General features: G+C 50.5%; 1 protein-coding gene across 1 annotated transcript in view; it reads left to right on the forward strand.

The window, feature by feature from the left end:
- Positions 1-16,273, forward strand: part of LOC144508205 (uncharacterized) — a 58,915-nt gene that overhangs the window by 21,542 nt on the left and 21,100 nt on the right. Inside the window, exons 7-8 of the mRNA XM_078236022.1 lie at positions 62-187; positions 2,829-2,877. Coding sequence (XP_078092148.1) covers positions 62-187; positions 2,829-2,877 — 175 coding nt within the window. The remainder of the gene's footprint in view (positions 1-61; positions 188-2,828; positions 2,878-16,273) is intronic.

The raw sequence follows: 16,273 nt of genomic DNA on the forward strand, positions 1-16,273 counted from the left end.
ATACAATGACCTTGACTAGTTTATAATCACTGTATTAAAACCTGACTCTTTTTTCTCTTAGTTTGAAAAGTTATCAGAACAAACCGGGATGGAAAAGCGCATCATGTTCACTGTTTCGAATCAATGGAAAGGCGAAACGATAGAGAAGACACAATGTGTTCTTGCTTTATATGCACTGAAAAATATGGTCAGAAACAGATCTATATTTCAAACCAACATAACAATGGACAAACCTAATCTTACACAGAACTGTATAACATCCTATTTCTATATCATAGTGACAGACTCAGTTTAATTTAAAGATCTCAGCATGAAAATCTATTACTCTCTAAATTGTACTTTAGAAGTTGACAGATATGGAGTGGTTGGTATGTGAGGTTACAATGTACTTACTCTTTAAGCACATTTGCGGCAGATATGATCCAAATGGTAGCTTGTTGAGTGAGAACAATGCCATCCTGCCACCTTCAATGATTTGTGCATAATTCCCCTTGATCCTACTGCCCTTCCATTCCTTGTCTTCTCTTTTCTCATCCTTAACAAAATGTATCACCTCATGCTTTTATGCACTGAATGTCATGTCCAGATATTTCACCAGCTAACCTAGCTTTCCCTGTTTACTGCACTTCTAAGTATCATTTCAAAGAAGAGGAGAGAGTTGTAGAGATGGATAAATGTGAGGAATTCTGGAGTCTAGCAGCCAAATACAGGGCCATGAGTGGTGGAGCAATGAAAATTGAGATACACAAGAGGAGAAGCCCAAAGATCCTGGAGGGTTTTAGAGGCTAAAGAAATTAGCGATGAGTGAAGAACAGGCCATAAAGAGATTTGTAAACAATGAGAATAATTTTAAAATTGATTCACTGTTATACTGGGAGTCAGTGTTGGTTAGTAGGGTCACAGCTGATTGGTGACCAGGACTTATTGTGGCCAATAATGACCTATTGGCTGGTGACAGTGGGTAATCACATTGAATATCAAGGGAAGATGATTCAATTCTCTCTTGCTGGAGATGGTCATTGCCGGGGATTTATGTGGCCCAAGCCTGAATGTTCCCACATCTTGTAGCATTTAACCATGGACTGCTTCAGAAACAGGTGTCAAAAATGATACTGATCATTGTAATCATCAGGTTCATTCATTGAAAATAAACTCATAAATTTGAATACGGTAAGGTCCAGGGTGCAGCATTTGGCCTGGGCTCTCTGACACTCCACAAACTAAGTCAGTGAAAGTCTGGTAAGGGGATAGCAGAATAAGGCGACACTGAAATGCATTCAATACAAGACACAGGATTTAGCTGCAAGCACTATCACAATAAGAGAATGTGTGCTGCATGGCCTTTTCAATATCGTCAACAATTCCCAGTGTGTTGTACTTTCACCTGGGTTAAACCATCGTGGGTTCAAATGTTGCAGCAGTGAGCAGAGCTTAAAATCCAAATGTCAGTGCAGTACTGAGGCCGCACACTGTCAGAGGGTCAGTACCGAGGAAGTGCCGCGCTGTCAGAGGGTCAGCACTGAGGGAGTGCTGCACTGTCAGAGGGTCAGTACTGAGGGAGTGCTGCACTGTCAGAGGGTCAGTACTGAGGGAGTGCTGCACTGTCAGAGGGTCAGTACCGAGGAAGTGCCGCGCTGTCAGAGGGTCAGCACTGAGGGAGTGCTGCACTGTCAGAGGGTCAGTACTGAGGGAGTGCTGCACTGTCAGAGGGTCAGTACTGAGGGAGTGCCGCACTGTCAGAGGGTCAGTACTGAGGGAGTGCCACACTGTCAGAGGGTCAGTACTGAAGGAGTGGCACACTGTCAGAGAGTCAGTACTGAAGGAGTGCCACACTGTCAGAGGGTCAGTGCTGAGAGAGTGCCGCACTGTCAGAGGGTCAGTGCTGAGGGAGTGCTGCACTGTCAGAGGGTCAGTACTGAGGGAGTGCTGCACTGTTAGAGGGTCAGTACTGAGGGAGTGCCGCACTGTTAGAGGGTCAGTACTGAGGGAGTGCTGCACTGTCAGAGGGTCAGTACTGAGAGAGTGCCGCACTGTCAGAGGGTCAGTGCTGAGGGAGTGCTGCACTGTCAGAGGGTCAGTACTGAGGGAGTGCCGCACTGTCAGAGGGTCAGTACTGAGGGAGCGCCGCACTGTCAGAGGGTCAGTACTGAGGGAGTGCTGCACTATCAGAGGGTCAGTACTGAGGGAGTGCTGCACTGTCAGAGGGTCAGTACTGAGGGAGTGCTGCACTGTCAGAGGGTCAGTACTGAGGGAGTGCTGCACTGTCAGAGGGTCAGTACTGAGGGAGTGCTGCACTGTCAGAGGGTCAGTACTGAGGGAGTGCTGCACTGTCAGAGGGTCAGTACTGAGGGAGTGCTGCACTGTCAGAGGGTCAGTACTGAGGGAGTGCCGCCCTGTCAGAAGTGTTAACATTCCGGTGAGAAATTTAGCAGTTTGGCTTCACAGGCCTAATGTAAAAAGGGTCATGGGTTCTCCCTTGTGTCCTTTGAACATATATTTGTTATTGAACACTTAAAGTAGACTATCAAATGAACTTCTGTTTGAGACAACCTGCTCTGTACCAATAGGCTCTCTCGTATTTGTATAGAATTCTATTTAGTTTTCAGATCCATAGAATGTCACAAACACTTCATAACGATGAAGTATCGTCACTTTCAATGTCGGGAATGTGGCAACCAATTTCTACAGAATTTCTCCCAGTGACAGTCAGATAAATGGCTGATTAATCTTTGCTTTTAATGAATATTTTTTTCTGATTTATGATGTAGAAGATACAATCAGCTGGACTAGTTTATAATTACCATATTAAAACCTCTGTTTTCTCTCAGGTTGAAAATTTGTCACAAGATAGAAGGATGGCAAAGCATGCTCCACCAGGTAATAGATCAGACACAATGGCTGGAATTTTACTGCCCCAACCACCATGGGGATCGGAGGGAGCGAGGGGCGGAGCATAGAAAGGTCCACTGACCTCAGGTGGGATTTTATGGTTTTGGGTCGAGCAAGGTCATAAAGTCCTGTCCAATGGTCGGGGTCTTGTGCCTGAGTGCAAATGGCAGCATGGGCACAAAATTCCGCGAGAGTCAGAAAATGAGATTCTCATTGGCGAGGTCTCCCTTTCTGATTTTCCTCGCCCCTCGCCTGTGACACCCAGGGAGGTCGGGAACATCATTTCAATAAACCATCATAACATTAGTGTTTCCAGTTGTATCACACCAACATTAGGGGACTCCCCCACACCCCCTCCCCCATACGTCATCAAGGATTACCTTACCCCCTTACCCATGGGGAGAGGAGGGGTTTTCCTTGTGCATACTGGGGAGGGGTCTCCATGTGCATTTTTTAAAATCGGAGATTGGACACCCTTTCAACATAGCGTCCCAATCTTGAGAGTCCCAGCGTTTGCCAGCTTTTCCTGTGCCCACCAGTGTGACGACATGGCCACACCTCCTTCATTTTTGTTTTCAAAATGTTTGAAAATATGGCAGGAAAAGCAGGCATTGCAGCCAGCGGGATGCACACCTCTTTTCTCACCCAAGCTAACACATTGAAACAAAAACAGAAGATATCATCCAATGCGTTCTTTATGCACACTGGAAAGTATGCTTCAAACCTGCACAATAATTTGCAAACCAAATTATATGTTGAACTGTTTCACAAACTCTGCTCCCACATTATCGTAACAGATGTTGACCATTTTTTTAAAAACTCTCAATAAGAGAAATCCATTACCCTTGAATTTGTGTTTCAGACATTGGCAAGCAGTTTAGAAGTGGTTGCTATGTGAAATTATAATGCATTTAATCTCCAGTCCATGCATGTAAAAATGTAGGACGCAATTTTCCCAAAACAAAAGTGCCCAACATTTTTTGGGCGAGCCTAGTTGAATGAATTTCCAGTACTCTGTGCATCACAAAGGCTGGCAAGGGACTTACGCCAGTGGCGAGGGAGAGGTGGAGGCTTGGAGCCTAATCCCGCCTGAGAGGCTGGCATCAGCCTGCTCAAGGGGCCCTTGCGCATGTCCCTATCTCCCAGTATACTGGGAGATTGGTTGACAAGTGCCTTCCCCTCCCCATTGTCAGCCCCGATCACCCCCTCTCCCCATGACATCACTGGCCCTGACACCCGACCCCCGCCTGCCCCCCCACCACTCCCACATTGCCGGCCCCGACCCCCAACCACCCCAGATGGCTGGCCTCCTGATGGCCGGACCAGGCCTCCGATCCCTGACCCCACCACCAGTCCCCACCCCCACATGTAGAGTTCCCCCCATCCCCTCCCCTCCTTCCCCCCACAACCCTGGTCTGTCTCTGCCCATCTGGCCCTGCCCCCCCCTCAGGCCCTACCCCTTGGCACTGCTCAGTGCCCACTGGGAACTGCCAGGGTGCCAGGCTGGCACTGCCCACCTCCAGGGTGGGGCCTCAATGGCCTCTTGTCCCACCAGCGAGGCTATCATGCCTGGTCCCCATTGCTGGGGACAATATGTGATCTCCACTGGTGTGGACGTCCACCGGCGGGGACAGAAACTTTAGCGAGCCCGGATGATACCGTCCCAGGCTCGCTAAATAGTTGGAAATGCTCATTTCCATATTGTAATCAGCCTTTCACTGTTCCCCAGCGCGAGGCTGATTACATCCAGCCTCCCGCTGACATTTCCTAGCCTACTGCGCGACTAGAGCAGTGCAGCAGGCCAGGAAAATTGCACCCACAGAGTTACTGATCACAGAAAGAAGTCATTCAAACCATTTTGCCTTCAACAACTCTTTAAAAGAGTTAGCCCATTTGTCCAACTCTTCTCCCAAAGTTCCCCATTTTATCTCCTTTTCAAACTCCAATGTGCCAAGAATTATGTGGGCTGTACCTGCAGGTCTTAAATTGAGAGGCAGTCAGAAGTCTTACCGAGTGATTCCTTATACAAATTGAATCATTTTAATACTATCACTTTATAAATAAAAATTTTTTTTTTCATTCTATGAAAGTATTTTTCTTTCATTGTGAAATCTAATGCTTAATTTAATTTTAAAAATAAAGCCTGCTTTCACTTGGCTAAAGCAAAGGCAAAATTGACAGGAAATCTAAAATAAAACTTCATGTTCAAAGGTCAGACAGCACCTGTGTAGAAAGAAACAGACTAATGTTTCAGGTTGATTATCTTTCACCAGATGTAGGCAAGACCACCACAAAAGCTGCAAATACATTATTTTAATTGTTAAAATTACAAGTAAATCTCTGTTTCACCTGAAAAGTGTGTTTGGACTCCCTGACAGTGCAAATGGAGAATGTGAAGGGCAGGTGTTGCATCTCCTGCACTTGCATTGGATGAGACCAGGGCAGAGAAATGTTCAAGGGTGATTGTGGAGTGGATCATGTGTTAGGGACCAAATCAGAAACTTGGTCTGAAGTTAGCCTGGACCCCAACATTTCTTGATTTTGGCATTAGTGTGAGCATAAGGTGTTTTGCTCCAGGTGTAATTCGATTGACCCACTAGGAAGGTTTTATTAAAACAAACTTTAATAAACAACACAATTAAAATATAACAAAAAGAATTAGCATAACTTTTACCAATTGAAATACTTAAACATGACAAAGTATAATTCTTAACTGCTAGCTCTTTCTATTAGTTACAATTTAAGCACTCTATCCATAGATGTATACTCCTCTTGGTAGGTTGTTGCATAAGATTAAATCTCACGGGATCCAGGGTGAGGTATCTAGATGGATACAAAATTGGCTTCTTGACAGAAGCCAGAGGGTGGTTGTAGAGAGTTGTTTTTCAAACTGGAGGGCCTGTGACCAGCGGTGTGCCTGAGGGATCAGTGCTGGGCCCACTGTTATTTGTCATTTATATTAATGATTTGGATGAGAATATAGGAGGCATGGTTAGTAAGTTTGCAGATGACATGAAGATTGGTGGCATAGTGGACAGTGAAGAACGTTATCTCCAATTGCAACGGGATCTTGATCAATTGGGCCAGTGGGCGGATGAATGGCAGATGGAGTTTAATTTAGACAAATGCAAGGTGATGCAGTTTGGTAGATTGAACCAAGGCAGGACTTACTCAGTTAATGGTAGGGCGTTGGGGAGAGTTACAGAACAAAGAGATCTAGGGGTACATGTTCATAGCTCCTTGAAAGTGGAGTCACAGGTGGACAGAGTGGTGAAGAAGGCATTTGGCATGCTTGGTTTCATCGGTCAGAACATTGAATACAGGAGTTGGAATGTCTTGTTGAAGTTGTACAAGACATTGGTAAGGCCACACTTGGAATACTGTGTGCAATTCTGGTCACCCTATTATAGAAAGGATATTATTAAACTAGAAAGAGTGCAGAAAAGATTTACTAGGATGCTACCGGGACTTGATGGATTGAGTTATTAGGAGAGGCTGGATAGACTGGGACTTTTTTCTCTGGAGTATAGAAGGCTGAGGGGTGATCTTATAGAGGTCTATAAAATAATGAGGGGCACAGATCAGCTAGATAGTCAATATCTTTTCCCAAAGGTAGGGGAGTCTAAAACTAGAGGGCATAGGTTTAAGGTGAGAGGGGAGAGATACAAAAGTGTCCAGAAGGGCAATTTTTTCACACAAGGGTGGTGAGTGTCTGGAACAAGCTGCCAGAGGTAGCAGTAGCGGGTACAATTTTGTCTTTTAAAAAGCATTTAGATAGTTACATGGGTATGATGGGTATAGAGGGATATGGGCCAAATGCGGGCAATTGGGATCAGTTTAGGGGTTTTAAAAAAGAAAGGGTGGCATGGACAAGTTGGGCCGAAGGGCCTGTTTCCATGCTGTAAACCTCTATGACTCTATAACTCTTCAGAATCAGTTAGCAAGATACACAGGCTTACATGGGTTGCTTGTCCTCCAGCCTTTTAATCCTTCTGAACAGAAGTACAAAGAGCTTCTCAAACAGCAGAACCCCAGAGAAAGAGATAGAGAGAGGGAGAGAGAGAAAACATCTCTTTCCTTTTGCAGATCTCTGAAGAGAGATACTTATTTTCTAGCAGGTCCCAGACTTCAATTTCCTGAGAGAGAGAAAAAAAGCTACTGCTCCTTTCCAAATTCAAACAGCAACTGCCTAGTCTTTTCTTCCTGCAAGCTCGCTCCACCCACCCACAAGACAGGCACATGTCAATCAACCTAATTAAACTCTACTCTGAAACGCCAGGGGACAATTCTTAAATAACAAAAATGTATTAGCACAGATTAAAACAAGCACTGCAATAATTAGGAGCAATTATCATTTTGCATGCTCAGCATGTAGGCTCCCGGTTGTAGACAATTCAATATTGTTTAACAGAGCTGCCTTATAAAACCACCCTTCACCTGACATGACAAAAATACATTTCTTAAAGGCACGGTATTTTCACATGGCAGCGTGGAATGAACAGTACCTTTGCTGAAAGTGAAGTGGCAGGGAAAATGCGTTTGGTGATGGTGTCCCATGGGAGGCACTGGAAGTGGTAGGGGATGATCTGTTGAATGCAGAGCCTGGTGGAGTGAAAGGTGAGGACAAGGGGAACCTTATCATGGTTCTGTAAGAGAGGGGAAGGAATGAGGGCAGAATTTAATAGACTAGATAAGGCCTTAACATTGACTTCAACAATTTCAGATCAGAAAGAGTTCTGTTTCCCCGGACAGCAGGTGCTGGTAATGTGCTACAGTAACCACCCCACTGCCTACTTCATCAACCTTGTTTCCAGTTTAGACTAGACTGAGATCCCTGTCAACCTCAGCGGGGCTTTTCTCTGCTGAGGGAAAAGGAATGATGTGGAGATGCCGGCGTTGGACTGGGGTGAACACAGTAAGAGTTTTAACAACACCAGGTTAAAGTCCAACAGGTTTATTTGGTAGCAAATACCATTAGCTTTCGGAGCGCTGCTCCTTCGTCAGACTGATACATTTCCACTCCAGATGGGGCCTCAACCTTTTACAATTCATATAAATGACTTAGTTGAAGGGACTGAAGGGATAGTTGTTAAATTTGCTGATGAGACAAAGATAGGTAGGAAAGTAAACTGTAAAGGGGACAATGGAAGGAGGCTACACAGGGAAATAGATAGGTTAAATGAGTGGGAAAAGATCTGGCAATTGGAGAATAATGTGGGCAAATGTGAAATTGTCCATTTTAGCAGGAATAATACAAAAGAAGTTTATTATCTAAATGGTGAGAAATTGAAGAGCTTTGAGGGGCAGAGGGATCTGGGTGTCCTAGTGCATGAATCACAAAAGACTGGGATACAGATACAACAAATTAATTAGGAAAGCTAATTGAATGTTATCATTCATTGTGATGGGAATTGATTACAAGAGTAGGGAGGTTATGCTTCAGTTGTACAGGGCATTAGTGAGACCACATCTGGAGTATTGTGTACAGTATTGGTCTCCTTATTTAAGGAAAGGTGTAAATGTGTTAGAAGCAGTTCAGAGAAGGTAGGTTGTCTTACAAGGAAAGGTTGGAGAGGTTAGATTTGTATCCACTGGAGTTTAGAAGAGTAAGAGGCAACTTGAACGAAACCTATAAGATGCTGAGTGGCAATGATACGGTGGATGTGGTACGGGGCTTCTATTTCTATTGATATGGGGCTTCTGTTTCCTCACAGCTCTTTGGGTGAGGTTCCATCAGGGAGTCCCGCTCCCACTCCCAGGCAGCGCTGTCGCGCTCTGTGGAAGCGGCCTCGAGGGCTCCCGCTTTCCTCCCCCGCCCAACCCCACCCTGCCAGCTCTGTAGCACACTGCGGGAGGCAGCCTCGAGGGCTCCCGCTTCCCCCCTTCCCCCTCCTGGGAAGCGCTGTCGCGCACTGTGAGAGGCAGCCTTGAGGGCTCTCACTTCCCCCCCTCCCCTGGACAGCGCTGAAGCGTAGTGTGGGAAGCAGCCTCGAGGGCTCCTGCTCACCCTTCCCCTCCGCAGCACTTTGCAGTGGCATTGTCTTGCTGCGGAGTGTGGTCAGGGACTCTACTACGTGCTGGTGTTCCAGGGTGGGGGAGGAGTGCACCATGTGCTGACTGAGGCCTAACCAGATGAAGCAGCTGCTGCTCCAGGCCAGGGTGCAGAGGTTCAGACATGGACAGCATGGAATCTGCTGTCACTGGGCACACGTCTGACCCTAACTGTGACACGGACCAGCAGCACATGCCTGTAACGGATGCTGCAGTTGCACACATAGCAATGGCTCAAGGGTGCTCATTGCCCACGTCTGCACACTGACCTGCATAATCTGTGCCAGCATTTGTCATGATCTCACACAGCCCTAATCGGGCCACACATGGCACCATGGATTGTGTGGGGTTGCCAGCATTCACAAGTGGGGATTCCAACCCAAGTGAGGGATTGGGGTGGTGCTGGGTCTATGCAGCCAATGAGAATAATCCGTCATTCTATGCTCTTTCCAAACCCCACTGTGAAGATGGATCTCGGTTTGCTCAATCTGGAGCTGGCCATGATGGTGGCAGCAGGGCAGAGGAGGAGGAGGAGGAGGCGGCGACTCCGGAAGTGGCAGGCGTGGAGAGACCACCACAAGAGCAGCCACCACCAGATCCTCAGGAAGGAGGGCAGGAGGCTTCCGCTGAGGGCAGGAGATGGGTGAGCAGGCTCCCGAGAGGGTGCACAGAAGGCGGAGGGTGCCGAGGGCAAGGAGGTACAGGCCCCAATTCCTTCGAGGCCCTCTCAGAGGAGATGTGCTGACACCGGCTGTGCCTGTCCAAGACCATGGTGCAACACATTTGTGAGGTGCTCTCACACCTGGCGCCTCAGGGGAGCAGCTCCCTGTGCAGGTGGTGGCAGCCCTCAATTTCTATGCCTCCGGGTTATTCCAGGCTTCCAGTGCCGACCTAGCTGGGATCTCCCAGGCCTCCGTGCACAGATGTGTTGGGCAGGTCACAGATGCCCTGTTTGCCCGGGCAGAGCAGTTCATTAATTTCGATGTGGGCCATGCACAGCAGGAGGCCCAGACTCTCAGCTTCACATCCATCGCCAGGATTCCAAATGTGCCGGGCGCGGTGAATGGCACTCACATCGCCTTGCGGGCCCCCCATGCAGAGCCGCAGCAATTTTTGAACCGGAAGCAGTTCCACTCCCTGAATGTCCAAATTGCCTGCGACCATCAACTGAAGATCATGCAGGTCGATGCACGCCTCCCATGTGTCCATGAAAGCTTTGTGATCCAGCAGTCGGACATCCCTGGGCTCTTTGAAGACCAGCCCAGGTTCCCGGGATGGCTACTGGATGACAAGGGTGGGGGGTGGGGGGGGGGGGGGGGGGGGGGTGGGTGGGGGGGCGGGGGGCGGGGGGCCGGGGGGGGGGGGGGGGCGGGGCCGGGGGGGGGGGGCGGGCGGGGGGCCGGGGGGGGGGGGCGGGGTGAGCGGGTGGGGGGGGGGCGAGCGGGTGGGGGGCGGGGGCGAGTGGGTGGGGGGCGGGGGCGAGCGGGTGGGGGGCGGGGGCGAGCGGGTGGGGGGCGGGGAGCGGTGGCCAGTGGGGGAGCTCTTGCACCAAAGGTCTGGAGAAGATAGGGCAGGCACTCTGAAACATGTGGCTGAGTCTGCAAGGCTCAACAGACAGCACCTCTATGCTTGGGAGTCGGGAACACCGAGCTGTGCGGGGGGTGGGAAATCAGACACATTAATCACAGCATGATGTGCAATTAACAGTTTATTGTGCTTTTAATATAAATGATTACCAAACCCTGACTAATGCTGACCTTCACCCGTGCTCTCTAGTGAACTACAACTTTCTAACTTTGTCTACTCCTTCTTCGAGGTGCTACCCCAGGATGCAAATTGGAGGTGGAGGTGTCCAGACCTATTGCCTGTGATGCCCCTGGCAGACATCCCCTGGGTGGCCGGGACCTGGAGTGCCCCGGCTGACTTGCGGATGGCACTGTTTCGGTGTCACCCTGTTCATCTCGCTGGCCCTGAGATGCCCCGGTGTGAGGATGGGGGAAGTCGGAGATCTCTGGATGTCCATGATCTGGGTGGAAGACCCCGGCATGGGCTCAAGCTCTTCCTCCTCCCTTGGGGTGCCCAGAGGCCCCGGGGACACTCCATGGGACACCAGGGTAGCTGGAATGAGCTCCAGAAGCTGGCTCTGCCAGTCCTGGAGACCTAAATGTGTCTGTCCTCAGCCCTGGCCCTCTGAGACTTGGCCAAGCTCTGGAGCCCCTCCGCAACAGCATTCTGTGAGCAAGCCAGGCTCTGAGCCCCTCAGCAATAGCCCTCTGAGCCTGGGCTAAGTTGTCGAGGCTCACAGCCACGGCCAGTGAGAGTCCCAGCCATGGCCAGCAGTGTCTCTCACATGCCCCCAACACCCAAGGCCATCGAATGCTGTGCCTCCTGGATGCCGGAAACACTCGGCCGTGGCCTGTAATGTCTCCAGGATGGCCTGGACCCTGTCACCCATGAGGACAGACCCCTGAGCCAGACTTTCCACTTGCAGTGTTGGCCTGGGTCTCACGCTGTGTCGGCACCACCTGCTGCAACAGCGCTCTGTTTGACTCCCCTAAACAGCCTTCCAGTCGTAGCACGGTTGCTGACAGCCCTTCCACAACTCCCCAGGTTTCCTGATGCATCTCCACCAGCCTTGGGAAGAACCCAGAGGCCCAGCAGCTAGCTTGGGGACTGCTGAATCCTGGCCTTCGGCAGACCTCCATGTGCCCGAGCCCTCAGATGTGCCGCCTCCACCCGATGTGCATCAGTGGCTGTGATGTGCTCACTAGATCGTGACCCAGAAGCCTCAACACTAAAGGTACCACCGTGGTGATCGTCTCTGTGTTGGTGGGTTGTGTGATACGTGGTTCTGCCCTCAGAGGATTCCTCAATGCTTCCCTCCAAGGTGTCATCCAGGGGATTGTGGGCAGTTTGCTCCAGAGCAGCGGGGGTGGCGGCAACACCCAGAACTGGGCTCCTCTGGGTCCAGAGCTGGAAAAAAGAACACACATTAGGGGGAGGGAAGCAAAACATTCCATGCAGCATCGCACTTATTTAGAGGAGGACCAAGGTTGAGGGTGAGCTTCTGCTTACTTGCATGCTGTATGCCGACCTGGCTGTCCGTGTCCATTTGGTATGGCCCATCACTCCCTGCCAGCTCCATGGCACATTCCTCCATGCTACTCTGCTGCCGCAGGTCAGGCACACCATCTCCTGTGCATTGTGGATTTTCTTCTCCTGTGGGAACATAAGATGGATAGCAAGCATTAATATATTGCAGTACATGGGGCGCAATGCGTGCCTGTGTCTCGGGCGTTGTGCTGTCAGTTTCGGGGAAAGTGATCACCACTGAAGGGTGCTTGTTGAGGGGTGAGGGGAAGGGGTTAGATTCTGTTCCTGGGGGAAGGGTCACTTGTATGCCCTTCAGGTGTCTAAGCAGGGTTGGAGATCCGTGCAAAGCATGTGCGGGGTTTCAAGTGGGATGCTCACTCGCCCTTGTTGCTCGCAGAAGGTCGTACATTTTTTTGCGACACTGCCTGCCAGAGCGCAGTGTCAGGCTCCTGGCATTCACCGCTTCTACCACCTCTTCCCACAATCCCGTGGCAGATGCACCCCTTGGGTTGGGGCCCTGGCCAGGGAACAGACGATCATGCCTCTCCTCCACGGCATCTAGCAGGTGCTCCTGATCGGCCTCTGAAAATCTGGGAGCAGGTTTCCGTGCAGCCATCTTTGTGGCGTGACTGGCTGTGTGTCCATTCCTGCAGCTTATATACAGCTCTGGCTTATTAGGGGAGTGCAGGTGCAGTGAGTGCGGCCAGTCAGGGGAATGCGGGGGCAGTGAGTGTGGCCAGTCAGGGGAGTGTGGGTGCAGTGAGTGCGGCCAGTCAGGGGAGTGCGGGTGCAGAGTGTGGCCAGTCAGGGGAGTGTGGGTGCAGTGAGTGCGGCCAGTCAGGGGAGTGCGGGTGCAGTGAGTGTGGCCAGTCAGGGGAGTGCGGGTGCAGTGAGTGTGGCCAGTCAGGGGAGTGCGGGTGCAGTGAGTGCGGTCAGTCAGGGGAGTGCAGGTGCAGTGAGTGCGGCCAGTCAGGGGAATGCGGGGGCAGTGAGTGCGGCCAGTCAGGGGAGTGCGGGTGCAGTGAGTGCGGCCAGTCAGGGGAGTGCGGGTGCAGTGAGTGCGGTCAGTCAGGGGAGTGCGGGTGCAGTGAGTGTGGCCAGTCAGGGGAGTGCGGGTGCAGTGAGTGCGGCCTGTCAGGGGAGTGCGGGTGCAGTGAGTGCGGCCAGTCAGGGGAGTGCGGGTGCAGTGAGTGTGGCCAGTCAGGGGAGTGTGGGTGCAGTGAGTGCGGCCAGTCAGGGGAGTGCGGGTGCAGTGAGTGTGACCAGTCAGGGGAGTGCGGGTGCAGTGAGTGCGGCCAGTCAGGGGAGTACGGGTGCAGTGAGTGCGGCCAGTCAGGGGAGTGCGGGTGCAGTGAGTGCGGCCAGTCAGGGGAGTGCGGGGACAGTGATTGCGGTCAGTCAGGGGAGTGCGGGGGCAGTGAGCGTGACCAGTCAGGGGAGTGTGGGGGCAGTGAGCGTGACCAGTCAGGGGAGTGCGGGTGCAGTGAGTGCGGCCAGTCAGGGGAGTGCGGGTGCAGTGAGTGCGGCCAGTCAGGGGAGTGCGGGTGCAGTGAGTGCGGCCAGTCAGGGGAGTGCGGGTGCAGTGAGTGTGGCCATTCAGGGGAGTGCGGTTGCAGTGAGTGTGGCCAGTCAGGGGAGTGCGGTTGCAGTGAGTGCGGCCAGTCAGGGGAGTGCGGGTGCAGTGAGTGTGGCCATTCAGGGGAGTGCGGTTGCAGTGAGTGCGGCCAGTCAGGGGAGTGCGGTTGCAGTGAGTGCGGCCAGTCAGGGGAGAGCGGGTGCAGTGAGTGTGGCCAGTCAGGGGAGTGCGGGTGCAGTGAGTGCGGTCAGTCAGGGGAGTGCGAGTGCAGTGAGTGCGGTCAGTCAGGGGAGTGCGGTTGCAGTGAGTGCGGCCAGTCAGGGGAGTGCGGGTGCAGTGAGTGCGGTCAGTCAGGGGAGAGCGGGTGCAGTGAGTGTGGCCAGTCAGGGGAGTGCGGGTGCAGTGAGTGCGGTCAGTCAGGGGAGTGCGGTTGCAGTGAGTGCGGTCAGTCAGGGGAGTGCGGGTGCAGTGAGTGCGGCCAGTCAGGGGAGTGCGGGTGCAGTGAGTGCGACCAGTCAAATACTTGTGAGAGATTTTGAAGGCTGCATTCAGTTGAGTGTCATGCATCCCTCAGGGTGCTGATTGGCTGCTATTCAATAGGCTGTTGTGTCCAGGGGGGCGGGGGTGCAATACTCAGGGATCCTAATCGATAAGCTGCTGTGTCCGGGAGGGGGTGTAATACGCAAAGCTCCCATTCAAGGGAGGGAATGATCACAAGCTGGGGTTTAGTTCAGTGTTAAAAATAAAAATAAAGCCACCTGGACTGTAACAGAAGCAAGTTTTTCGGGAGATCTGAAATAAAAAAACAGAAATCTGTTGAGCAGTTTGTGTGTTACGAGAAAGGGAAAGAAATAAATATTCCAGATTAATGACCTTCCAGCGCAGAAATGCAGAGATTTAGAAACACCAAGGGCTCCAATGTTCAATACAGAACAAAGTGAGGGATGTTGGTGAGACACTGAAACTGAGTAGATGCTGAATCATTCCGGGAATGTGATGAGGCAATGGAACATTATCCTTGTTACGAAAACACTGAGAACAGGTTTAGCAGGAGGCAAACTAAGAGATACCATGTGTTGGGTCAAGGATAAAAATCAATGAAATGCATTTAACTATAACTTATAGCAGTGGCTCCCAAACTTTTTTCACTGGGCCGCACTTTCAGAATAAAAATTTGCTCGCGCCACACCGAATTGTTTATTGATAAGAAATACATTCAAAAACAAAAAAAAACAACTCCTAGCAGTGCTTGATTCATAACATAGCCCACACCTACTTTATAATATGATCATGGGACATCGTCCTCAGCATCATATTATAATGGGCGGCACGGTAGCACAGTGGTTAGCACTGCTGCTTCACAGCTCCAGGGTCCCGGGTTCGATTCCCGGCTCGGGTCACTGTCTGTGTGGAGTTTGCACATTCTCCTCGTGTCTGCGTGGGTTTCCTCCGGGTGCTCCGGTTTCCTCCCACAGTCCAAAGATGTGCGGGTTAGGTTGATTGGCCAGGTTAAAAAAAAATTGCCCCTAAGATGCGTAGGTTAGAGGGATTAGCGGGTAAATATGTGGGGGTAGGGCCTGGGTGGGATTGTGGTCGGTGCAGGCTCGATGGGCCGAATGGCCTCCTTCTGCACTGTAGGGTTTCTATGATTTCTATGATCACTTGATGCTCTTGCTCTCACTTTGGAAAAATATCTATCCATGTTTAAATGTTTCTTTGATTGTCCTTGAATCTTCCCACCACACTTGCCACCCTCTCTCGCCGCAGCAGTGTGGCGCGCCGCACCCTTTGAGAACCACTGACTTACATCTTTAATAGAATAAATATTCCAAAGCAACTCCACAGTTATATTATCAAACAACATTTGATAAGAATCACATAACAGATAAGTGAACATGGTTAAACAAATAGGTTGAAAAGAACATTGCAAAATCATAGAATTATACAACCCAGCAGGAGGCCATTCAGCCCATCAAATCGCTGCCTTTCAGAGAGCAACCCCTTTAAAATCCCTTGATTCAGCTTTTAAATACACAAAAATTAAAAAACCTTCTCTGCATCCCTATCTCTCTTTCTTCAACATGATGGGCCAGGACTTCTGAGAAGTGGCATTCACAATTGGATTGCTACTTCTCTTCTACCTCAGTCAAGAGCTGCACGTTTCTCACCTGACCTTCCGACTTGGACCTGGTGAGAAATGTGCAGCATACCGAGTTTTCGAGACCTTCCAGTGCACAGCAGCAGCGTTGAAGGTAGTGAAGCTGCAACCTCTAGTTACAGCACAACCTGCCATAAAGCAAATAATTTTAAAGGTGCCAGCTACTTCAAGAAATCGGGGAGAGTATAAGTTCATATGGTAAGTGGGTAGAATGGGGCTAAGGTGGATGGTGGGTAAGATGTGTCAGCAGGGTGGCAGATTGAATGGGTCACGGAGGGGTTTGATGGATCGAGGGTGAAAGGTGGTCAGTCATGGTGTGTGATAGTTGGTGATGGAGGAAGTTGATAAAGGTTGGGGATAGTTGGAAAGGTTGGAGGTCAATAGGTGGCTGAAAAGGGTTGGAGGTCATCAGGGATCAAGAGGGAGTCGGAGTGGGAAGGAAGTCAGGGTGGTAAGTAGTCAGATGGTGGGAAGGGGAGGAGGAAAGTTGGGAGGTAGACAGGGTT

Source organism: Mustelus asterias, chromosome 20 (assembly GCF_964213995.1).
Source record: "Mustelus asterias chromosome 20, sMusAst1.hap1.1, whole genome shotgun sequence".
NCBI lineage: Eukaryota > Metazoa > Chordata > Chondrichthyes > Carcharhiniformes > Triakidae > Mustelus > Mustelus asterias.